This window comes from Lissotriton vulgaris, chromosome 5, assembly GCF_964263255.1.
Source record: "Lissotriton vulgaris chromosome 5, aLisVul1.2, whole genome shotgun sequence".
Taxonomy (NCBI): domain Eukaryota; kingdom Metazoa; phylum Chordata; class Amphibia; order Caudata; family Salamandridae; genus Lissotriton; species Lissotriton vulgaris.
This window is the reverse complement of record NC_141693.1, coordinates 35,339,943-35,365,659: the sequence shown is the minus strand read 5'-3', so window position 1 is coordinate 35,365,659 and position 25,717 is coordinate 35,339,943. Positions and strand designations below refer to the sequence as shown.

Below are 25,717 nucleotides of genomic sequence, written 5' to 3'. Positions count from 1 at the left end.
GCTCCCTGTGTTTCTGTGCATCCCATGTTTTTGTGCTCCCTGTGCATCCCATGTTTTTGTGCTCCCTGTGTCTCTGTTCATCCTGTGTTTTTGTGCTTCTGTGTTTCGGTGCATCCCATGTTTGCTCCCTGTGTTTCTGTGCATCCCATGATTTTGTGTTTCTGTGCATCCCATGTTTTTGTGCTCCCTGTGTTTTGGTGCATCCCATATTTTTATGCACACTGTGTTTCTGTGCGTCCCATATTTTTGTGCTCCCTGTGTTTCTGTGCGTCCCATGTTTTTGTGCTCCCTGTGTTTCGTTGCATTCATGTTTTTCTGCACCCTGTGTTTCTATGAACCCTGTCTTTCTCTCCTGCCCCCCCAGGTTCACTTGTGTGAGATTGACAGCCCGCAGGACCTTCTGAGCCTCGAGTTCCCATTCAACATCCGCAAGGGGCGCCCCCTGATGGTGGCTGTGAAAATACTGCGCTCCGACGCCACCAAGAACGCCAGGTACGGTGCCTTCCTCCCTCTTCCACACACCTCACCCTCCCTCCCTGCCACCTGAGCTGCTCTGTCACTTCCTCTCCCTCTAAATTTATATCCTCCCCTGTCTGCCCCCACCCTCTGTCCCTCATCCTCTGCCTCAATCTCTGTCCTGCAAGTACTGTATCCTCAACCTGTTACTCGACTCTCTGTTTCCCTCTCTCTGTCCCTCACCCTCTGTCCCTCACCCACTGTCCCTCACACTATCCTCCTCAGCTTCTACCCTTCCCTCCTCCACCTGCTCCCTCACCCAGCCTTACATTTGTCTCTTCCTGATTTGGGGCTGAAACAGGGCCCTCATTGTAACTTCCCCCCCCTGTGTCTCTGGCTGCAGGAACGATTTCCTAAAAGAGGTGAAGATCATGTCCCGCCTTAAGGATCCCAACATCATCCGCCTCCTGGGGGTGTGCGTGCAGGACGACCCCCTCTGCATGATCACCGAGTACATGGAAAATGGTGACCTCAACCAGTTCCTGAGCAGCCATGACCTGGAGGAGAAGATCAGCGGCAGCGCCTGCAGCATGCCAGGCATCAGGTGAGGCGCCGGGGCAAGATGAGGCGATGGGGCAAGGTGAGGCGCTGGAGTGAGGTGAGGCAACGGGGCAAGGTGAGGCACTGGGGTGAGGTGAGCAGCCGGGGTGAGGTGAGACAGGATGAGGTGAGGTACTGTGGTGAGGTGAGGTGCCGGGGTGAGGTAGGTGCCGGGGCGAGGTGAGGTGCCAGGAATCAGGTGAGGTGCTATGAATCAGGTGAGCTGCCAGGGCAAGGAAGGGCCCTGGGGAGAGGTGAAGGGCCAGGAATTGGGTGAGGTGCCAGAGCGAGGTGCCAAGGCGAGGTGAGGCGCCGGGAATCAGAGGAGGCAGTGGAGCTAGGTGAGGCACTGGGGCGAGGTGAGGTGAGGTGAGAATGCGATGTAGAGGTAATGCCCATGAATGAGGTGAGTACCCTGGGATGAGGTGAGCACCTTGGAATAAGTTGGCCGGCTGAAGACTGTGCCAGAGCCCATGGGAGACCAAGGGGTGAGGTGAGGGCTCATAGGTGAGGTGAATACCCTGGGATGAGTTGAAGGACAAAGGGATGCGGCAAGGGACCAAGGAATGAGGTGAGAAACCAAGGGATGAGGCAAAGGACCAAGGGATGAGGCGAGGTACCAAGGGGTGACGTGAGGGACCAAGGGATGAGACATGGGACCAGGAGATGAGGCGAGGTACCAAGGGATGAGTTGAGGAACCAAGGGGTGATGTGAGGGACCAAGGGATGAGACATGAGACCAAGTGATGAGGTAAGGGAGCAAGGAATGAGGTAAAGGAGCAAGGGATGAGTTGTGCGACCAAGGGGTGAGGGACCGAGGGATGAGGCAGGGGACCAAGGGATGAGGTAAGGGAGCAAGGGATGAGGCAAAGGACCAAGGGATGAGGCGAGGGACTAAGGATGAGGTGAGAAAGGGACCAAGGAATGAGGTGAGGAACCAAGGGGTGATGTGAGAGACCAAGAGATGAGACATGGGACCAAGGGATGAGTTGAGAGACCATGGGGTGAGGCCAAGGACCAAGTGGGGAGGGACCGAGGGATGAGGGGAGGAACCAAGTAATGAGGCAAGGGACCAAGGGATGAGGCGAGGAACCAAGTAAGGAGGCACGGGACCACGGGATGAAGCGAGGGACTAAGGATGAAGCGAGGTACCAAGTAATGAGGCGAGGGACCAAGGATGAAGCGAGGTACCAAGTAATGAGGCAAGGGACCAAGGATGAAGCGAGATACCAAGTAATGAGGCGAGGGACTAAGGATGAAGCGAGGTACCAAGTAATGAGGCGAGGGACCAAGTAATGAGGCGAGGGACCAAGGGATGAGGCGAGGAACCAAGGGATGAGGCGAGGAACCAAGTAATGAGCCAAGGGACCAAGGGATGAGGCAAGAGATGAGGCAAGGAACCAAGTAATGAGGCAAGGGAAAAAGAGATGAGGCGAGGAACCAAGGATGAGGCGAGGTACAAAGTAATGAGGCGAGGGACCAAGGATGAGGCGAAGGACCAAGGGGTGAGGTGAGGGACCAAGGGATGAGGTGATGGAGCAAGGGGAGAGGCAAGGGATTGAAAAGCTATGTGATATGAGGACCATGGATTGAGTGAGGGCCTGTGGGCCAGTTGAGGACCTACTAATCCAGCAAAGGACCAATGATGAGGTGAGCACCGTGGCTTCGGTAAGGGCAGGGCATTGGTGAAAGGCCTGAGTTGGTGGTGTCTCAGTGTGTAAAATTTCCTGAACATCGAGGGTAAGAGATGGCAGAATCCGCCCTCGTTGGATCTCGCTTCCATAAACAAATTTCCCTTATTTAGGTGGTTCTTACCTGCTCTACAGGTGCTTGTCCGGTCCTTGGAGCACCCATATTTCTTATGGTTGTCCCCTTCTCTTTTACTGCGCTTGCACCCTTTAAAAGAGGGGGCGCATCGCTCCCTCTGTAGAGCTGTTATGAACTGGCTCCTGTGTTTACAGGTAACTGGGGGAAAAGGTCCAATCTTCCAAGTCCTTCACGGTCGAACACTGCAAATGTCTTGGCTATTCCTATATTCAACAAATCGAGACAAGATAGCCAAAGCTTCCTGTGCTTATCCAAGCTCTGGAGCGCTCGACCAGGAGAAGGATGAGCCGTGTCCATCTTCAATGACGAGCTTGTCCAACTTCAATGATAACCCTTGTCCAACTTCAATGACGAATCGTGTCCAACTTCAAAGACGAACCTCCAACAAATCGAGACAAGATGGCCGAAGCTTCTTGTGCTTATTCAAGCTATGGAGCGCTCAGCCAGGCAAAGGATGAGCCGTGTCCATCTTCAATGACAAGCTTGTCCAATTTCAATGACGAACCGTGTTCAACTTCAAAGACGAGCTTTGTACAACTTCAATATCAAGCCTTGTCCAACTTCATTGACGATCCTTGTCCAACTTCATTGACGATCCTTGTCCAACTCCAATGATGAGCCTTGTCCATCTTTAATGATGAGCCATGCCCAACTCCAATGACGAGCCTTGTCCAACTTCAATGAAAATCCTTGTCCAATTTTAAGGACGATCGTTGTCCAACTTCAGTGACGAACCTTGTCCAACTCCAATGATGAACCGTGTCCAACTTCAAAGACAAGCTTTGTACAACTTCAATATCGAGCCTTGTCCAACTTCGTTGATGATCCTTGTCCAACTTCAATGACGATCCTTGTCCAATTTTAAGGACGATCCTTGTCCAACTACAATGACGAGCCTTATCCAACTTCAGCCATTGAAGACTTGGCTATTCCACACAGTCTCACAGATCCCTCTTAGACCTCCTCATGGTCCAGCGCCAAGAAACCAATGGTGAACATGAGCTTTATAAATAACTCAACTGAAGTATAGCAGGGTTAAGGTGAAGGCCATAGGTTGGCATCTATGTGGGCTTCTCAGTGTGTACATCCGCAGGGTCACAGATAAGCCAATGGCTTATGGAGTGGGCGTAGTATTGTCCCAAGTGAGCCAATGGCTTGTGGAGTGGGCGTGGTATTGTCACTAGTGAGCCAATGGCTTGTGGAGTGGGCGTAGTATTGTCACTAGTGAGCCAATGGCCTGTTGAGTAGGCGTGGTATTGTCACAAATGAGCCAATGCCTTGTTAAGTAGGCGTGGTATTGTCACAAATGAGCCAATGGCTTATGGAGTGGGCGTAGTATTGTCACAAGTGAGCCAATGGCTTGTGGAATGGGCGTGGTATTGTCACTAGTGAGCCAATGGCTTGTTGAGTGGGCGTGGTATTGTCACAAATGAGCCAATGGCTTGTTGAGTGGGCGTGGTATGGAGACTGGGACTGTCTCATTTCAATCCTACCTGTCATTTCAATCCTACCTGGGAACTTGCGCCACCTGGCTGCAGAAAAAGGCTATATTCTTTAGAAAAGTCCTGAAGCTGCATTGGTTTCTGTAAACGAGCTGTCTGTGTTTCTTGTTTCCACTTTCCTCCTGAATGCTCTTCACTTCAGGACCTCAGTGATGCTTTTCCTTGAATGTGTACGGCCATTGCCGAGTAGCCATTGAATCTGTAGAGCCACGACTTACTTTAGACAAAGGACAGCGGTCCCTATTTGTCGTCGGGCTGAGGTTTAAGGTTAGTGAATAGGAGAGGGTCTTCCTGGTCGAGTTTGGTTGGTGTCTGGGTACTGACACCTCAGCTGGTTACGGCCTCCTCATAGAGCTTCTTCTTGTAGGTCATTAATGGGCAGAAGGTGCCCGGCCCATCTCACAACCTTACTAAAGTACCCTGTTGAGAGCCTGGCGCCTGCCAAGGGAATGCCCTGTCATGTTCAGGAACCATCCATGAATGTGGAACAGCATTTAGAAATGTTCAAATATCATTAAATCTTGAAGGTGCAGCTGGTGACAGCCATCGCTACTAGTTGCCAGTCTTGATCGGCAATGAACAGCGACACTCCGCCCCCTCAGGAGACCGCAGTGATTTGGTGTTGGGAGAAAGCTCCATACTCTTCTGTGACTTCCTGCGGTAAGTGCGGACCCACTCCTCCTTGCTGGCAGCTGTGTAGGGTGCATATTGTGTGTGTGTTGGGGTATTTGTATGGTACAAGCCCAGCTGGCATCCAAGGTAGCGTCTACTCCTATAAATCATTGCGTTTTGTGGTCGTTTTCAAGAATATCTCAGAAGCTTGATGCCAGTGAGAGGATGTTTATTGCATTCCTCAGCTTGTAAAGCATGTAAAGTTTCCCACACTGAGCTTCTTGGCTGCACCACCAAGATGGCGTCGCAGCAGCTGTCTCAGTTACTCGCTCTGACATCATGGCGGCGGCGCCTGCTCGTAAATGACGGCACCTGCTGAGCCGAGGCCTGTTCTCATGTCCCAGGATAAGTCAGAGATTCAGTTTCTCCCTATAACTAGGCTCTGCTCCCAGCCTCCCCAGGGTTAATTCACTGGTTGGCCTCAGCTTCACATCTGCCTCTCCCCCCTCCTCTCCCACCTGTTCCTTTTACTCAAGTTAATTCACTCACTCCATCAATTGTTGTTTATCTTTCTCTCTATCATCTCTTTCTAGTGCACCCGAAAATAATCTCTTCTGCTTTCTATTTATGCGCTTTGTTTCTCACTTCAATTCCTTCTTTCGCACCCTCGCCCTTCTTTTCTAGAACTTCTCCCTACGTACTCCCTCCTCTCTCTTTCTGTTCTTTCTTTCCAGCTCTCTTCTCTCATGTGTCCCTCTCTGCTGAATGTCCTTCACATGTGGTCCGGTCACTATTAAAACAAAAATTCAGGGGACAACAGAGCTCCTGATCCTGCGCACTCCACCCACTGAGCCAGTTACCCCTTTGGCTTGGAGCGTATAAACACTAGCAATAAAGTGTGGGGAGGGATCTTATGTGATGTCTGATCAACAATGAAGTCCAACATGTCTAACATATATGTATTGACCTCTATTCTTTAAACATATACCTTTAGTGCACATAATGCATTAAGATGATGCACTTTGCGTGAATAACATCAAAGACAGTTTACAAATTACAAATCTATCCAGGACTTTTTAGAAAATGTAATTGATGAAGTTCGTGGATCATAAAAGAAAAATGCATCTGGGTCACCAACTAGTGTTTTATGGTAAGAACACCACTTCCTCAGGGCTGCAAGAGTCACAAAAATAACAGTTTCATTGCACCGCATACTGTGCATCAACAAATAAGCATTTGCAAATACCACAATAATCAGCTTCAAACTCCACAACTTTAGTTTATATGGACAAGAAGCTTAAATCCATAACAACAAAATACAAAATACAGGCCACCCACATTTATAATGAAAAGGATACGTTCTCATCTGCAAATCTACAGAGAATTTAAATCAAGAAAGAGAAAATGTGAAAGCGAGAAATTCAGTAAAGTTCAAGAAATAAAATACATGAAATGAGGCGGCATACCTAAATAAACATATCAGGCATTTAAATAAAATAATTCTGTGTATGCATTTATCAAATAAGGATTATTTGTCAATTCTGTTAAGCAGAATATGCTTGATAACATGTTCTTAAGGGCAGATCAATACCCGAGCTTCAACAAGAAGATCTAAATATATCACATATAAAGATACAAGAGAAAAATCAAGATTAGGGGCTTGTGTGCTATAGATACACATGCTTTGCAGATGTCCGGAATCTAGTCTTGCGCTTGGATGATTAAAATTTGTTTTCGTTTCAAGAAGTTTTCTTTGACTCACCAGTCTTGGTGACTCCTCCTCTTGGTGATACGGCACATGGTCATCGACGCCATTTCTAGTTTCTTCCACCGATCGGGGTCGAATGTAATCACACGCGCTCCGAATCAAGACTCTTTCGGACTCCCTTCGGTTGTCTGGTAGATCTCCACTCAACGGTATTGTCTTGATTGTGTCGTTTCATGGCATTCCAAGCAATCACCTTTCTGCGTAGCTTCCTCGGCCCACGGGCCACGCCCGGCTGGGCCGGCCCTTCAGAGAACGGCCTGCTAATGGAACGCACTCCGTTCTGCTTCTGTCTAAATTGTCACTCTAAATACCCCCATACTACCAACACGCTGTTTGCAATCGATGCCTCTTGCTGGACCATAGAGAGGAAAGATGTGAGGCCTGCAAGTCATTTGGATTAAAAAAAGACTCTTCAAGTCAAGTCAAGTCAAGTCAGATAATTTATATAGCGCGCTACATACCCAGAGGGTCTCAAGGCGCTTGCGGATGGGAGGGGAATTACATGTCGAATATCCAGGTTTTAAGTTGCTTTCTGAATGCTAGGTGGTTCTGAGTGTGGCGAAGGTGAATGGGAAGCGAGTTCCAGGTTTTAGCCGCCAGGTAGGAGAAGGATCTTCCTCCCATAGTGGTTTTGTTGATGCGAGGGACAGCGGCAAGGGCTAGGTTGGAGGAGCGTAGCTGGCGAGGGGGGGTGTAGAAGGAAAGTCGTGTGTTGAGGCATTCGGGTCCAAGTTCGTAAAGTGCTTTGTGTGCGTGGGTTAGGAGGCGGAATGTTATCCTCTTATTGACGGGAAGCCAGTGGAGGTTTTTCAGGTGGCCAGAAATGTGGTCTTTGCGCGGGATGTCTAGTATGAGTCTGGCTGAAGCGTTCTGGATGCGTTGGAGTTTTTTCTGAAGTTTGGCGGTGGTACCGGCGTATAGGGTGTTTCCGTAGTCCAGGCAGCTTGTAACCAGAGCATGGGTGACCGTTTTTCTAGTTTCGGTGGGGATCCAGCGAAATTTTTTTTTGAGCATGCAGAGAATGTTAAAGCAGGATGATGAGACGGCGTTGACTTGTCTGGTCATTGAGAGTGAGGAGTCCAGGATGACACCCAGGTTCCGTGCGTGGTCAGTCGGGATGGGTGCTTTTCCTAGGGCCTCTGGCCACCAAGAGTCGCCCCAGGCGGAGGGAGAGGTACCTAAGATAAGGACTTCTGTTTTGTCTGAGTTCAGTTTCAGACAGCTGTGCTTCATCCACTCGGCGACTTCTTTCATTCCTTCATGTAGGTTGGTGTTGGCGGTGAGAGGGTCTTTGGTGAGTGAGAGGATCAGTTGAGTGTCATCGGCGTAGGAGATGATGTTGAGGTTGTGTTGGCGTGCGATGGTCGCGAGGGGGCTCATATATACGTTGAATAGGGTGGGGCTGAGTGAAGATCCTTGTGGCACGCCGCAAATGACTTCAGTGGCCTCTGACTTGAACGGTGGGAGGCGGACTCTCTGGGTTCTTCCGGTGAGGAACGAGGTGATCCATTCCAGTGCTTTTCCTTGGATTCCGATGTTTCTGAGGCGCTGTAGAAGGGTGCTATGGCAGACTGTGTCGAAGGCTGCGGAGAGGTCAAGGAGGATGAGGGCGACTTCGAGATGGACGTGCTCGAAGCCAAGAAATGCAGCTTAAAAAAACGTGCGGCGTGCCGGACATCTTCGGTTGACAGCATGAGGGAGATGAGGAAGCATCCACAGCACAAGAGGAATTATTATCTATACATGATTCTGATTTTCAGACCGGTTCCGATCAGGACTCAGCCACACTCCAGCACCGAAGCATCGGACAGTGAGTACTCTTACCCCTGATCCAAAGCCCAAAACATCGGCTCCGTTCAAAAAGACTGCTTACAGCCCACCACTGCAAAGGAGCCATGGCGCACACCGAAAAACTGACTCGGAAGCTCCGCCCTCGGGCTAGGCTCTGAAAGCTCGACCTATGGCCGGAGCCTCCACTTCCTCAACCTCCGGATCTACAATGCCTCCAACATCACTTTCGGCACCGAAACAGAAACATATCATTGGGATCCAACCACAGCCGCACCTAGATGGAAACAACTGTCACCGAAGTGTTTCACTTTCCGACCGAAATCTCCACCGGGGCCGATCCTTGATGTAATGCAGGAACAGCCTGATCCAAGGCATAAAACCCTCCACATTTAGCCTGGATTAAACAAAATAGTTAAATAGGCTTTCCTGTTTTCAGTTTCTATTTTAGTAAATTCTGGTGGTTTTTTTCATTTATTCAATACCTTAAAAAAATTATCAGCGGATACACATTTTCGCGACATTAAAAACAACAGAAACAGTGTTTTTCTGGTGTTCATGGTATGTTTTGCCTTTAATTATTGCTTGCTTTCTGCACTGATGGTGCATGTGTAGCGACAGTGTGTGTACAGGGTATATGAGGTCCAAATACATTTTTACAAATCAAACTTATTGTAGTACACCATACAACAAAACTTCTTCAGTGAGTCTTTGGTCATGCACACTCGCTCTTTCCTTCCTTTGTAAACTTTTATCTGTGAAATGGCCATCTCAACATTGGCACTTGAGACGGGCAACACCAAAACAGCCAGTACACAATTTGCTAACTTTGTCCGATGACATAGTCAGTACTGGTGCACCTAAACATTGTGATTGTCTAGGACATATTCTCCAACATATGGGTTGAATAGGCTAACGGCTAGGGCGCTCGACCTCGGACCTGAGGAACTTTGTTCGAGTCTCGGTAATGACGCTGAAACATCCTGTAATTCTGGGCAAAGCACTTAATCTCCCCGTGCCTAACAAAAACAAAAGTGTGTCCTCATGTAACGTAACTTGTGCTATGTAAAGCGCTCTGATACCTGATTCGGGTCAATTTCGCGCTTTACAAAACTCTGCAACAAAAAAAAAAGTTATTGAAGCAATCAAAAATTAAGAAGTACTTTACAAAGTCTGGAGAAAATTCAGAAGGGATCTAGAACTTGTGGAGAGTACCTCAGTGAGGCTTCATTGACTTCAAATGCCGTGGTTGGTGAAGCGGTATTTCTGTGCATCATTGCAAGCCATTTCCCATAGACTGTAAAATAACATTTCCTGTATTGCTCCTCAACATTTCTTTGCTTACCAAGTGGCAAGAATTCTAACATGGAGCATGTTGCTGTGCCGAAGTCACTAAAAGTGTCGCCTACCCTTAACGAGATGTTTCACATTTACACCAATTACGCTGAACACTTGGTAGACAAGGGTGTTTTCAGACTCCAATATTTTCATTATGTCCGCTACAGCAGTCATGTTTTCCTGTAAAAACCTAAGCTTGCAGTAGACTGTACTTTTTCACATCACTATCAATATGTGACCAAAGATCATCGCATTCCGTAAACGGTTGCCATGTGGATAATATGGCATTCACAGCCTCTAGGCCTGAGAACCACCGGCTAAATGACACAGTTGGGATGACTCTTTCCTTGACGCCAGACAAAGCACAAAATGAGAAATATTTGCATTTTAGTTCCCGGGCGTAATGAAACAGTGCACCAGAATAGACTGCAAAGTCAATAGCATTCTTCATTAACTCTGAAGATTGTAAAGATGCTTTCAGTATGTCATCTAACAAATGGCAAGGATCTCTTACAGGGAGGCACTTCTGCTCAGGTATTGATTTTGACAGGTCATCACACAACATTTTCCATATACGTAGCTGAATGTCTGCACATACAAACAATATAACTCTAATCTTTATTGAACTTGATAGGAACGTTTTCTAGCAGCATTCCAAGTGGCACTGCGTTCCATGTTTACCAACGTCTGGTGTTATGTTTTCATCACTATCTCAGATGCTTGGTAACAACATTCTTTTCACATATTCCTGTCACTGCACCTTGCATTGAATGTTTAAAGCCTGGGGTGTTTGGCAATTCAGCTACAATCAATACTGACTCGCTAGAAAAGGTGGCTGATATATCAAAGAATTTCAGCCATTCTCTGTCTGTGGGTAAATGTGATGGTACATATTGGGAAAGATTCTTATGAAACCAGCCATTTTACCTATCAGTGAAATCAAATGTAGCCCAAATATCAAATATGATTTTGATATGTCCTGATTCTCTACATTTTTAAAAATAACTAAATAAGACCCAAAACATGTTTCGAAACACTGCATCTTTTGACCAAAGACCACAAAACTGAAAAAAGCAGAAGCAAGAAGAGACAATATTTTAGTGACATCCCTAAGCAACAAAACTCAAGCATCTTTAACAATCAATCAATCAATCAATCAGGCATTTGTTAAGGACGACTAGTCACCCGTAAGGGTCTCAAGGCGCTGGGGGTGGTGTGGGATAAGCAGGCTCCAGTCGATCAAGGGGGGGGTCTATCGAAGAGCCAGGTTTTGAGGTTTCTTGCAAAGATGGGGAGCGATGCTGTCTGTCTGAGGTGGAGCGGCAGAGCATTCCAGGCTCGGGCAATGAAGAAGGAGAAGGAGCGTCCTCTCGATCTAGTCTTTCTGGTGCGGGGGACCCCGTCTTTCGTGCTGCTGCCTTGTGTAACAAAGTTGCATTGAATTGGCCCCTTCAGGAAGAAATAAAAATGACTATTTCATTCACCTGCTCTTTTCTTTGAATGGCACTTAGTTTGTGGTTGCGAAGGTGTTTTTTCAGTGTTTATATGTTTACACCGGTGATGGCTGATTTTTCCTTTCTGTGGGGTTTTATCAGTTATTATAGGTTTAAACCTAAAACGAGATAGCCTAACCATGAGCGTTCGGGCTTTACTTTGGGAGATGGGGCTACAGTCTTGGCGTTTGAGATCTTCAGGTTGTGTTGGCCATCAGCATAATCTCTCCAATCTCGGATGACTCCCTACAACCGGAGCTCCTCTCAGCAGCTTCTGGAACAGCTAGGATTGTAGATTTGGGTTGAATGAGGCTCGTTCTCATCATGCCGGGCAGTCTAATCACTTATTTTATCTGGTTTAAGCAACAGCAGGTCTCTTCCTCAGTTCTGGGATCTGGCCCCTTCTCAAGGGAAACAGCGAACTTCCTAACTCTTGTCAAGTCCTTTCCTTTGTGCTATGGTACAGAGCTCCTTGAAGCCAAATTATGAACATGATAACTTGACTCACTATCCCAGCTAATAGCCAGAAACAGTGGCTGTCAGGCCAACTGGCCGTTCAGATTCACTGCCCCACTTACCATATGGGAAGGATGCAACCAGTGGCAAGTGGGTCTACTGTGCAGTCCGTTATGCAGAAGCATCTCATGATATGAGGTCACTGTGGTTCTAAGGTGAAGAAGGCATTGGGTAATGGGCACATGGTTCAGACCCCAGGAATGAGATGATTTACCAGGGAGAGCCAGCAGTCATTATTCCTAGCTAGAGGTTCAGGTAAAAAAGATCGTACCCGTGGCAGAACAAAACCCAGGCATGTAAGGTGGGCTTGCAACCTGGTGTGCGTGTTTAGGAAACATACTGAGCCTGCCAGAATGTTAGACTGAGATGACTCATAGCTTCTACACCAGAGACTGTCGAGCCTACAACGGCTTCTTACTGTGTGTTCAGTTTTGACTTTTACCGCTTCTCTAATTTCATCCTTTACATGTTTCTGTACATTATGCACTGCCCTTGTGGCCTAGCCCTCGAGATGTATATATACATAAATATAATAATGCATAAAACTGCATCAACGCTTCTCCTAGAGTGCTGCGGCACTCACTCACTGGCAGAGGAGTGTAGTCTGGGGTGAATCTGGCCTTTAGACAGAGAGCTCAGGTGCTGTAGGTATTAAACTTGTCTTTTTCTGCCATCACCTAGTAATCTACATGTGTTCCCTTTCCCTCTACCTTCCCACCCCCTCTTCCTCTCTGTGCAGTTATCCCAGCCTCATTCATGTGGCCTCTCAGATCTCTTCTGGCATGAGATACTTGGCCTCTCTGAATTTTGTACACCGGGACCTGGCGACCCGCAACTGCCTAGTGGGAGAAAACAACACCATCAAGATTGCGGACTTTGGCATGAGCCGCAACCTGTACGCCGGCGACTACTACCGCATCCAGGGCCGCGCCGTGCTACCTATCCGCTGGATGGCGTGGGAGTGCATCCTTATGGTGAGAGGGACCTCACTGTCCTGCTGTCCTTCAACTACTGTACCTCTTCCACTCGTCTGTGTTAACTTCAACCATACCTCCTCTGCCTCTTTACCCCTGCGCTCATATCATTTTGAATACTAAGTCCAATCTTACCTCCTCTCTTTTCCCCTTTACTCTTTCATTTAACTCATATACTTGTGTGTGTTTACTCCAGCCTTACCTCCTCTGCCTCCCACCCCTGCACTCATATACTTGTGTTTAAATCCATCCTTACCTCCTCTGCCCTCACCCCTGCACTCATATACTTGTGTTTAAATCCATCCTTACCTTCTCTGCCTCTCGCCCCCTGCACTCATATACTTGTGTTTAAGTCCATCCTTACCTTCTCTGCCTCTCGCCCCCTGCACTCATATACTTGTGTTTAAGTCCATCCTTACCTCCTCTGCCTCTCTTCACCTGCACTCATATACTTGTGTTTAAGTCCATCCTTACCTCCTCTGCCTCTCTTCCTCTGCACTCATATACTTGTGTTTAAATCCATCCTTACCTCCTGTGCCTCCTCTTCCCCTGCACTCATATACTTGTGTTTAAGTCCAGCCTTACCTCCTCTGCCTCTCTTCACCTGCACTCATATACTTGTGTTTAAGTCCAGCCTTACCTCCTCTGCTCTCATCCCTGCACTCATGTACTTGTGTTTAAGTCCATCCTTACCTCCTTTGCCTCTCGCCCCCTGCACTCATATACTTGTGTTTAAGTCCAGCCTTACCTCCTCTGCCTCTCTTCACCTGCACTCATATACTTGTGTTTAAGTCCAGCCTTACCTCCTCTGCTCTCATCCCTGCACTCATATACTTGTGTTTAAGTCCATCCTTACCTCCTCTGCCTCTCGCCCCCTGCACTCATATACTTGTGTTTAAGTCCATCCTTACCTCCTCTGCCTCTCGCCCCCTGCACTCATATACTTGTGTTTAAGTCCATCCTTACCTCCTCTGCTCTCATCCCTGCACTCATATACTTGTGTTTAAGTCCAGCCTTATCTCCTCTGCTCTCATCCCTGCACTCATATACTTGTGTTTAAGTCCATCCTTACCTCCTCTGCCTCTCACCCCTGCACTCATATACTTGTGTTTAAATCCATCCTTACCTCCTGTGCCTCCTCTTCCCCTGCACTCATATACTTGTGTTTAAGTCCAGCCTTACCTCCTCTGCCTCTCTTCACCTGCACTCATATACTTGTGTTTAAGTCCAGCCTTACCTCCTCTGCTCTCATCCCTGCACTCATGTACTTGTGTTTAAGTCCATCCTTACCTCCTTTGCCTCTCGCCCCCTGCACTCATATACTTGTGTTTAAGTCCAGCCTTACCTCCTCTGCCTCTCTTCACCTGCACTCATATACTTGTGTTTAAGTCCAGCCTTACCTCCTCTGCTCTCATCCCTGCACTCATATACTTGTGTTTAAGTCCATCCTTACCTCCTCTGCCTCTCGCCCCCTGCACTCATATACTTGTGTTTAAGTCCATCCTTACCTCCTCTGCCTCTCGCCCCCTGCACTCATATACTTGTGTTTAAGTCCATCCTTACCTCCTCTGCTCTCATCCCTGCACTCATATACTTGTGTTTAAGTCCAGCCTTATCTCCTCTGCTCTCATCCCTGCACTCATATACTTGTGTTTAAGTCCATCCTTACCTCCTCTGCCTCTCACCCCTGCACTCATATACTTGTGTTTAAGTCCAGCCTTACCTCCTCTGCCTCTCTTCACCTGCACTCATATACTTGTGTTTAAGTCCAGCCTTACCTCCTCTGCTCTCATCCCTGCACTCATATACTTGTGTTTAAGTCCATCCTTACCTCCTCTGCCTCTCGCCCCCTGCACTCATATACTTGTGTTTAAATCCATCCTTACCTCCTGTGCCTCCTCTTCCCCTGCACTCATATACTTGTGTTTAAGTCCATCCTTACCTCCTCTGCTCTCATCCCTGCACTCATATACTTGTGTTTAAGTCCATCCTTACCTCCTCTGCGTCTGTGCCCCTGCACTCATATACTTGTGTTTAAGTCCATCCTTACCTCCTCTGCGTCTGTGTCCCTGCACTCATTTACTTGTGTTTAAGTCCATCTTTACCTCCTCTGCCTCTCTTCACCTGCACTCATATACTTATGTTTTGCAGCGTAAATCTTTCTTGATTCACTATGCTGTGCATATTCCGCCATCTAGTGGTTGGAGTGCGGAAAGTGCTCTGTATTTTTTTTTTTTTTTTGCTGTGGGAGGTTGCGAAACCTGATTCCCCTGGTGAGGCTGCACTTATATACTTGTGTTTAAGTCCAGCCTTACCTCCTCTGCCTCTCTTCCCCTGCACTCATATACTTGTGTTTAAGTCCATCCTTACCTCCTCTGCCTCTGTGCTTTGCACTCATTTACTTGTGTTTAAGTCCATCCTTACCTCCTCTGTCTCTCTTCACCTGCACCCATATACCTGTGTTTACTCCAGCCTTACCTCCTCTGCCTCTCGCCCCCTGCACTCATATACTTGTGTTTAAGTCCAGCCTTACCTCCTCTGCCTCTCTTCACCTGCACTCATATACTTGTGTTTAAGTCCATCCTTACCTCCTCTGCCTCTCACCCCTGCACTCATATACTTGTGTTTAAATCCATCCTTACCTCCTCTGGCTCTCTCCCCCTGCACTCATATACTTATATTTTGCAGCGTGAATCTTTCTTGATTCACTATGCTGTGCATATTCCGCCATCTAGTGGTTGGAGTGCGGAAAGTGCTCTGTATTTTTTTTTTTTTTTTTGCTGTGGGAGGTTGCGAAACCTGATTCCCCTGGTGAGGCTGCACTTATATACTTGTGTTTAAGTCCAGCCTTACCTCCTCTGCCTCTCTTCCCCTGCACTCATATACTTGTGTTTAAGTCCATCCTTACCTCCTCTGCCTCTGTGCTTTGCACTCATTTACTTGTGTTTAAGTCCATCCTTACCTCCTCTGTCTCTCTTCACCTGCACCCATATACCTGTGTTTACTCCAGCCTTACCTCCTCTGCCTCTCGCCCCCTGCACTCATATACTTGTGTTTAAGTCCAGCCTTACCTCCTCTGCCTCTCTTCACCTGCACTCATATACTTGTGTTTAAGTCCATCCTTACCTCCTCTGCCTCTCACCCCTGCACTCATATACTTGTGTTTAAATCCATCCTTACCTCCTCTGGCTCTCTCCCCCTGCACTCATATACTTATATTTTGCAGCGTGAATCTTTCTTGATTCACTATGCTGTGCATATTCCGCCATCTAGTGGTTGGAGTGCGGAAAGTGCTCTGTATTTATTTGTATTTTTTTGCTGTGGGAGGTTGCGAAACCTGATTCCCCTGGTGAGGCTGCACTCATATACTTGTGTTTAAGTCCAGCCTTGCCTCCTCTCCCTCTCGCTCCTTGTACTGATATACTTGTGTTTAAATCCATCCTTACCTCCTCTGCCTCTCTGCCCCTGCACTCATATACTTGTGTTTAAGTCCAGCCTTACCTCCTCTCCCTCTCGCTCCTTGTACTCATATACTTGTATTTAAGTCCAGCCTTACCTCCTCTGCCTCTCGCCCCTTCACTCATATACTTGTGTTTACTCCAGCCTTACCTCCTCTGCCTCTCGCCCCCTGCACTCATATACTTGTGTTTAAATCCATCCTTACTTCCTCTGTCTCTCTTCACCTGCACTCATATACTTGTGTTTAAGTCCATCCTTACCTCCTCTGCGTCTGTGCCCCTGCACTCATATACTTGTGTTTAAGTCCATCCTTACCTCCTCTGCCTCTCTTCACCTGCACTCATATACTTGTGTTTAAATCCATCCTTACCTCCTCTGGCTCTCTCCCCCTGCACTCATATACTTATATTTTGCAGCGTGAATCTTTCTTGATTCACTATGCTGTGCATATTCCGCCATCGATTGGTTGGAGTGCGGAAAGTGCTCTGTATTTATTTTTATTTTTTTGCTGTGGGAGGTTGCGAAACCTGATTCCCCTGGTGAGGCTGCACTCATATACTTGTGTTTAAGTCGAGCCTTGCCTCCTCTCTCTCTCGCTCCTTGTACTCATATACTTGTGTTTAAATCCATCCTTACCTCCTCTGCCTCTCTGCCCCTGCACTCATATACTTGTGTTTAAATCCATCCTTACCTCCTCTGCCTCTCTGCTCCTGCACTCATATACTTGTGTTTAAGTCCAGCCTTACCTCCTCTCCCTCTCGCTCCTTGTACTCATATACTTGTATTTAAGTCCAGCCTTACCTCCTCTGCCTCTCACCCCCTGCACTCATATACTTGTGTTTACTCCAGCCTTACCTCCTCTGCCTCTCGCCCCCTGCACTCATATACTTGTGTTTAAGTCCATCCTTACCTCCTCTGCCTCCGTGCCCCTGCACTCATATACTTGTGTTTAAGTCCATCCTTACCTCCTCTGCCTCTCTTCACCTGCACTCATATACTTGTGTTTAAATCCATCCTTACCTCCTCTGGCTCTCTCCCCCTGCACTCATATACTTATGTTTTGCAGCGTGAATCTTTCTTGATTCACTATGCTGTGCATATTCTGCCATCTAGTGGTTGGAGTGCGCAAAGTGCTCTGTATTTATTTTATTTTTTTTCTGTGGGAGGTTGCGAAACCTGATTCCCCTGGTGAGGCTGCACTTATATACTTGTGTTTAAGTCCAGCCTTACCTCCTCTGCCTCTCTTCCCCTGCACTCATATACTTGTGTTTACTCCAGCCTTACCTCCTCTGCCTCTCGCCCCCTGCACTCATATACTTGTGTTTAAGTCCATCCTTTCCTCCTCTGTCTCTCTTCACCTGCACTCATATACTTGTGTTTACTCCAGCCTTACCTCCTCTGCCTCTCGCCCCCTGCACTCATATACTTGTGTTTAAGTCCAGCCTTACCTCCTCTGCGTCTGTGCCCCTGCACTCATATACTTGTGTTTAAGTCCATCCTTACCTCCTCTGCCTCTCTTCACCTGCACTCATATACTTGTGTTTAAATCCATCCTTACCTCCTCTGGCTCTCTCCCCCTGCACTCATATACTTATATTTTGCAGCGTGAATCTTTCTTGATTCACTATGCTGTGCATATTCCGCCATCTAGTGGTTGGAGTGCGGAAAGTGCTCTGTATTTCTTTTTATTTTTTTGCTGTAGGAGGTTGCGAAACCTGATTCCCCTGGTGAGGCTGCACTCATATACTTGTGTTTAAGTCGAGCCTTGCCTCCTCTCTCTCTCGCTCCTTGTACTCATATACTTGTGTTTAAATCCATCCTTACCTCCTCTGCCTCTCTGCCCCTGCACTCATATACTTGTGTTTAAATCCATCCTTACCTCCTCTGCCTCTCTGCTCCTGCACTCATATACTTGTGTTTAAGTCCAGCCTTACCTCCTCTCCCTCTCGCCCCCTGCACTCATATACTTGTGTTTAAATCCATCCTTACCTCCTCTGCCTCTCTGCCCCTGCACTCATATACTTGTGTTTAAGTCCATCCTTACCTCCTCTGCCTCCGTGCCCCTGCACTCATATACTTGTGTTTAAGTCCATCCTTACCTCCTCTGCCTCTCTTCACCTGCACTCATATACTTGTGTTTAAATCCATCCTTACCTCCTCTGGCTCTCTCCCCCTGCACTCATATACTTATGTTTTGCAGCGTGAATCTTTCTTGATTCACTATGCTGTGCATATTCTGCCATCTAGTGGTTGGAGTGCAGAAAGTGCTCTGTATTTATTTTATTTTTTTTCTGTGGGAGGTTGCGAAACCTGATTCCCCTGGCGAGGCTGCACTTATATACTTGTGTTTAAGTCCAGCCTTACCTCCTCTGCCTCTCTTCCCCTGCACTCATATACTTGTGTTTAAGTCCAGCCTTACCTCCTCTGCCTCTCCTCCTCTGCACTCATATACTTGTGTTTAAATCCATCCTTACCTCCTCTTCCTCCGTGCCCCTGCACTCATATACTTGTGTTTAAGTCCATCCTTACCTCCTCTTCCTCCGTGCCCCTGCACTCATATACTTGTGTTTAAGTCCATCCTTACCTCCTCTTCCTCCGTGCCCCTGCACTCATATACTTGTGTTTAAATCCATCCTTACCTCCTCTGGCTCTCTCCCCCTGCACTCATATACTTATGTTTTGCAGCGTGAATCTTTCTTGATTCACTATGCTGTGCATATTCTGCCATCTAGTGGTTGGAGTGCGGAAAGTGCTCTGTATTTCTGATATACTTCTATGTATTAAGCCAGGTCTTACCTCCTGTTTCTCCTCTTCCCCTTTACTTTTATTCTTGTTTTTTCGACTACGTCCACCCTTACTCCCTGTGTCTCCTCTTCCCCTGAACTCATTCCTTCTGCATGTTAAGTTGCATCTCCCCTCCTCTGACTCCTCCTCCCCTGTACCTCCTTTACTCTTGTTCCTGCCTCTTCAGCTGTACCTTCTGTACCTCCATCCCTAGTCTCACCTCCCCTCCCACCCACACTCTTCTCCTGGAGCTCGGCTCTTCTGTTCCTTCTCTACCTCCCAGACCTTAATCTTCATCCATCTTCTCCTGGTCCTCCTGACCCTCTGTACCCTGTCCCTCCTTCTGTACCCTGTCCCGTACCCTGTCCCTCCTTCTGTACCCTGTCCCTCCTTCTGTACCCTGTCTCTCCTTCTGTACCCTGTCCAATCTTCTATACAAATGTCCCTCCTTCTGTACCCTGTCCCTCCTTCTGTACCCTGCTCTCCTTCTGTACCCTGCCCCTCCTTCTGTACCCTGTGCCTCCTTCTGTACCCTGTCCCTACTTCTTTACCTCATATTACCCGTTTTATTCCACCTCAATATCGCTCCCTATTCCTCATTCTCTCACTTTGAGTTGCTCCCTTAACTCGATGCTGAGGCTTCTGCTTTGGGTGACACCCCGTATCCTCTCATCTCATCTCCCCACAGGGAAAGTTCACGGCTGCCAGTGATGTGTGGGCTTTCGGGGTCACCTTGTGGGAGATCTTGATGCTGTGCAAAGAGCAGCCATACAGCCAGCTGACCGATGAGCATGTGATCGAGAACGCAGGCGAATTCTTTCGCGATCAGGGCAAGCAGGTGAGAGAACCGTCTTCGGGTCAGCAGAGACATCTGGGCATAAGGGGCAATATATATATATATATATATATATATGTATGTATGTATGTTCGAGGCATATGAGCTGCAGATCACACACTGTGCATAGATCGCCATCTGGTGTTGGGCCTGGATGTTTGCACTTTGTTTTTGTCCTGGAAAAGTCTTTGGAAGTCACAAGATAGGTGACTCCTCTATTGGACTACAGTGCGCATGGGCATCAGCTCCATCTTCAGATTGTTTTTTTCCGCCATTGGGCTTGGATGTCTTTGTCGCGCTCCAGCTTGGTATCGTTACCGATTCTACTTTCGACACGCAATCTTTCATCCTTTCTACGGTATTGCTTTCGATCGCGATCCCCAGTCGTTGCGCATCTCTTCAACGTCTAAGTCCTCGATTCCGATCGTCGATGAGGGCCTTCGGGCCTACTTGGGCCTTAGCATCTGGCTCATGGAAAGGACTCCATTCAAAAAGTGCCCTCAATGTCGGTCAAAGATTCCCCACACCGATCTGCATGAGGTGTGTAACTTCTGCCTTTCACCGGAGCACGAGGTCAGAGACTGTGCAGCTTGTGCCTCTTTCCGCTCCAAGAAGACCATTCAGGATCGTCGAGCTCAAAGGAAAATGGCTCGCTCGTCGACACCCATTCCCGACGACATCTTCCAGGAGGGCGTCGATGTGCCGGAACAGGAGTGAATCCAAGAACCCTTCGGCAGCGGCTCCGAAGAGGACTCCGATGTCGAAGAAATCACTCCTGCGCAACAGGTCGTAAGTAAACACGTCGACCCTCACTCCCTCCATACACCCTCAAAAAAGGCTTCAGTCACACCTTCACCTTCGGGCCAAGGTACACACCGAGAGAGAGCTTCCCATGCCCCGCCCTGGACTCTGCAAAGAAACCTAGTAAGCCTTCAGGCTACTCGGGCTCAAGTCAGCCTGCCACCGGTACCCGGACACGGCACCAAAAAAGGAGCCGCCCTCCTCCTCCGTGCCGATCGATGACTCCACATCCAAGCATTCGGCACCGAAATCTATAAGCACCGACCCATCCACTCCGAAAACACACTCGGAACCGAGCAAGAAGCAGCTCCTGAAAAGTCCGGATCCACACCCTTCGGAGTTGAAAACGGCCTCAAACCAAAGAAACAACCGGTTCCACAAACAGCCACAGAGACTTTAAAACATCACGGTTCGAAGTCAAAAGACCACAAAACTGTCCTGGAGTCAGTACCAAAGTCTACCGAACTGAAAAAGTTGGTCCCGAAAGAACTGCCTCCATCAGAAGAGCTTTTTACTACAAATTCTCGACAAAAAACTCTTCTAAAAGACCCTAAAACTGGTCAGCTCATTCTAAGTACAAGAAAAAGACCATTGGATATGCCTCCACAGGTTCCACCACCTAAAAAGAAGGACATTGCCACATCTTGCCTCAGGGTCCCTTCTCCACCACCTCCTCCACCGCCTCCTCCACTTTCTCCCCCACCACACCATTCTCCTATACCATCTCCTCCACCAGGGAATGATGATGACACTTCTGATGAAGGGGGGTGTGTGGATGAGGAGCCATTAGGGGACCCTAGTCCACCTTCTTCCCCTGATCCTTGGGACGACTAGAACACCCCAGATGTCTCTAATGTTCCACAGGAGTATCTACCCCTCTAGGCCTTCCCTCCAGAGGACACAACGGGTTTTAATTAGCTACTTCACAGAGCTGCCCAATACCATGGAGTTAGCTTACACACAGACCCGGTGGAAGAGGATTTCCTAATGGACACTTTTGATACCTCACGAAGGTCCACTTCTATTTTACCCATGCTAAAAGGGGTCATCAAGCATGCACCTCAAGTGTTTAAAGATCCTGTAAGGGCTAGATTTATTAACCCCAGGATCGACAAAAAGTATAAAGCTGCTCCTGGGGACCCAGCTTATATTAAAGGTCCAGTACCTTTAAATTCACTAGTAGTTTCCAATGCTAGGAAGAGAGGCAATTCTCAGACATCAGGGGATACTCCACCCCCCAATAGAGTCTAAATTACTAGACGTCTCTGGCAAAAGAACTGCGTCACAAGCACCTACCATATGGCGTATCGCCAACACTCAAGCTCTGTTAGCCAGGTATGATAGGGCACATTATGATGAACTTGAGACCCTATTGCAACACCTACCGGACAAATATAAGAACAGGGCCAATGGCCTCTTACAAGAGGGAAAAATCATCACTAACACCTCCATTCGTTGTGCTTTAGATGCAGCAGGTACAGCCTCCAGAGCCGTCAACACAAGTGTACTTCTGCGTTGACATGCTTGGTTACGCATTTCAGGTTTTAAACCGGTAGTACAAACCTCCATTTTAAATCAACCATTCGATTAGGAACACTTATTTGGACCTAATGTAGATTCTTCACTTGAGAAAATGAAGAAAGACACAACCAAATCTATGGGAGCCTTGCAATCGCAAGCTCCCAGACATTCTTTTTATTGCTCTTTCTACAAAGGCACCTCTAGAGGCTACTCATCTGACAACCCTTCCACCTCTTACAAGGCTCCCACCCAATCTACATTCACCAGAGGTTACCAAAGAGGAGGCTACAGAGGCAACAACAACAAAGGTAGAGGCAAAACCAACAATACCCGATCTGCCTCCATCCCTACCCAATGACTTCCCTCCGTTCCCCCAGGACCATTCCACTCTGTCGGGGGAGAATACAACAGTTCCTGTTCCTTCCTGTCTAGACTAACATCACCACAGACAGGTGGGTGAGACAAATCATTCAAACAGGTTACTGTCTAAAACTCACTTCTACCCCCCCCCCCCCCAAACATACCACCTAGGCAGCATCAAATGTCACTGGATCATTGATAACTGCTAAAACAGGAGGTCATCTCCCTTCTGCAAAAGCATGCAATAGAACTGGTACCCCGGCATCAGCAAAACACAGGGCTCTACTCCCTGTAGTTCCTCATTCCAAAAAAGGACGGCTCTCTAAGACCCATCCTAGACCTCAGAACCCTAAACCTGTACATACAGTCGGACCACTTTCACATGGCCACACTTCAACAGGTTCTTATTTTGCTCGCACAAGGCGATTTCCTTGCCACTCTGGATCTCAAGGACGCCTACTTTCATATTCCCATTCACACATCTCACAGAAAGTATCTCAGGTTTGTAGTGGACGGTCAGCATTACCAGTTCAAGGTACTGTTCAAGGTACTCCCATTCTGAGTCACCGCAGCACCCAGAGTCTTCACCAAGTGTCTAGCAGTAGTTGCAGCTCATCTAAGGAGGCAGCAAATTCATGTCTACCCCTACCAAGACGACTGGCTCATAGAAGCTAAATCGTACAGCCAGTGCAGACAGCACACTCATGCTACAATCCAACTGCTTCACGACTTGGGGTTTACCATAAACCAACCAAAGTCTCACCTACAACCGTCCCGCATACAACAATACCTAGGGGCAACAATAAATACCTCAAAGGCACTTGCATATCCCAGTCCAGCCAGGATATCAAGCATACGAAGCCTTGTCACAAAATTTCAACCACAACACTCTCTCCCAGCTCGAGTGTTTATGCAACTAATAGGGATGATGGGCTCTTGCATATTCATAGTCCCTCACGCAAGACTCCAGATGCGTCCCTGACAGGAATGTTTAGCATGTCAGTGGAACCAAGCTCAAGGTCAGCTGACAGATCTGGTGTTGGTGGACGGTCGCACGCATCGCTCTCAGCAGTGGTGGAACACCAAAAACCTTTCCAAAGGGTGACCGTTCATCGAGCCAGTTCTTCAGATAGTGCTAACAGCAGACGCATCGCTCTCCGGCTGGGGGGCTCATCTGTTACATTACACCATACAGGACACGTGAAATGAAATGAATTCGTACTTGTATAGCGCACTTATACCCTGAGGCGTCTTGGCTCTGTACGCATACCGCTGTGGAACCCTTCCTGGCTTTTCCCTGTGAAATGCCCACTCCTGGGCCCCCCCAAGGTGAAGCCAGGCATCCCAGCGCTGTCGGGCTGTTGTGGAGATTAAGCAAGCTATTGCCCAGTGTTGCAGAGTTGGGCCCATGATTAGACTAGGCACCGAGGCGAGAATTATCAGGTCTGAGGAAATTGAGCCCAAGACCCGCCGAGGTGGGAATTGAACCCTGGCCCCGGGCCAGACCTCTGCATCAGGGTCTGCCGCTCTAACCATTGAGCCACGCTTCTCCACATTTGGACACCCCAACAAAGGTTGCACCACATCAATCACCTAGAATTGCTAGCCATATTCCTAGCATTAAATTCCTTCCAGAAACACATTCAAGTTCAAGTTCAGTAATTTGTATAGCGCACTACTCACCCAGAGGGTCTCAAGGCGCTTGGGGAGGGTGGGTGGATTACTTATCGAATAGCCAGGTTTTTAGCTGCTTTCTAAAGGAGAGGTGGTTCTGTGTAAGGCGGAGGTGAGTGGGGAGGGAATTCCAGGTTTTGGCCGCTAAGTAGGAGAAAGATCTTCCTCCCATGGTGGATCTATTGATGCGTGGAATTGCGGCGAGGGCTTGATTAGATGAACGTAGTTGGCGGGTGGGTGTAGGCAAAGCTGTCCTAGTCCGCGCAGACAATATGACAGCAATGTATTACATACGAAAACAAGGCGGGACACACTCTCTGCAACTCTCCAAACTAGCACAAAGCATATGGAGATGAGCCATTCCTCAAAACATTTTTCTCCTAGCCCAACACGTTCCAGAAGTCCAGAAAAGCAAAGCAGATCTGTTGAGCCGTCAAACGCAACAGACTCACGAGTGGGAACTTCATCCACAAGTTCTTCAACCATTCTTCCAACTGTGTGGGCACCCACACATAGATCTCTTCGCAACCCACGAAAACACCAAATGCCCAAGCTTCGCTGTCAGGTATCCACACCCATTGTCCAAAGTCAATGCGATATGGATGAATTAGTCACGCAAATTTGCGTACGCTTTTCCGCCTCTTCCACTCATTCCACTGGTGGTGCGCAAATGGCAGCAACACTCACTGACTCTCATCCTAGTTGCTCCAACTTGTGCCAGACAACCGTGGTACACCAGATTACTGGAACTGTCTGTAATCCTGCACCAAAAACTACACCTTTCCCCACACCTCCTAACCCAGAGCCATGGAGAGATCAGACACTCAGATCCAGCACAACTCAACCTAGCGATCTGGCTCCTGAAGTCTTAGAGTTTGGTTACCTTAACCTTCCCCCTGATTGCAGGAATGTTATCAGAGAAGCTAGACGCCCCACCACTAGAGCTTGCTATGCAGCCAAGTGGAAAAGATTCATTATATGCTGCAACAATAACAACATCAATTCCTTAGATGTGTCAATCCAACACATCATAGGTTACCTTCTACATCTCCAAAGGTGTAACCTAGCATACACATCGATTAGGTTCCACCTTGCTGTTATAGCAGCCTACTTACAAAACAGACAACATTTGACACAATTCAGAGTACCTACCATCAAAGCATTTATGGAGGGACTCAAAATAATAATTCCACCTAGAGTACCACCCTCACCTGCGTGGAACTTAAATATTGTACTCATGGGTCCTCCATTCAAACCCATGCACAAATGTGAATTACAATTCCTTACATGGAGACTCACTTTCCTAATAGCCATTACTTCTCTTAGAAGAGCTAATGAGCTTCAAGCACTTACTATTCAAGAACCATTTTTACAACTCCATCAAAATAAAGTGGTTCTCAGAACAAACC

The 25,717-nt window shown here is 47.8% G+C and overlaps 1 protein-coding gene across 1 annotated transcript in view; it reads left to right on the top strand.

Moving 5' to 3' along the window:
• The window catches only part of DDR1 (discoidin domain receptor tyrosine kinase 1), a 286,593-nt gene that overhangs the window by 248,154 nt on the left and 12,722 nt on the right, over nt 1–25,717 (top strand). Inside the window, exons 14-17 of the mRNA XM_086920718.1 lie at nt 365–492; nt 860–1,060; nt 12,640–12,874; nt 19,806–19,955. Coding sequence (XP_086776844.1) covers nt 365–492; nt 860–1,060; nt 12,640–12,874; nt 19,806–19,955 — 714 coding nt within the window. The remainder of the gene's footprint in view (nt 1–364; nt 493–859; nt 1,061–12,639; nt 12,875–19,805; nt 19,956–25,717) is intronic.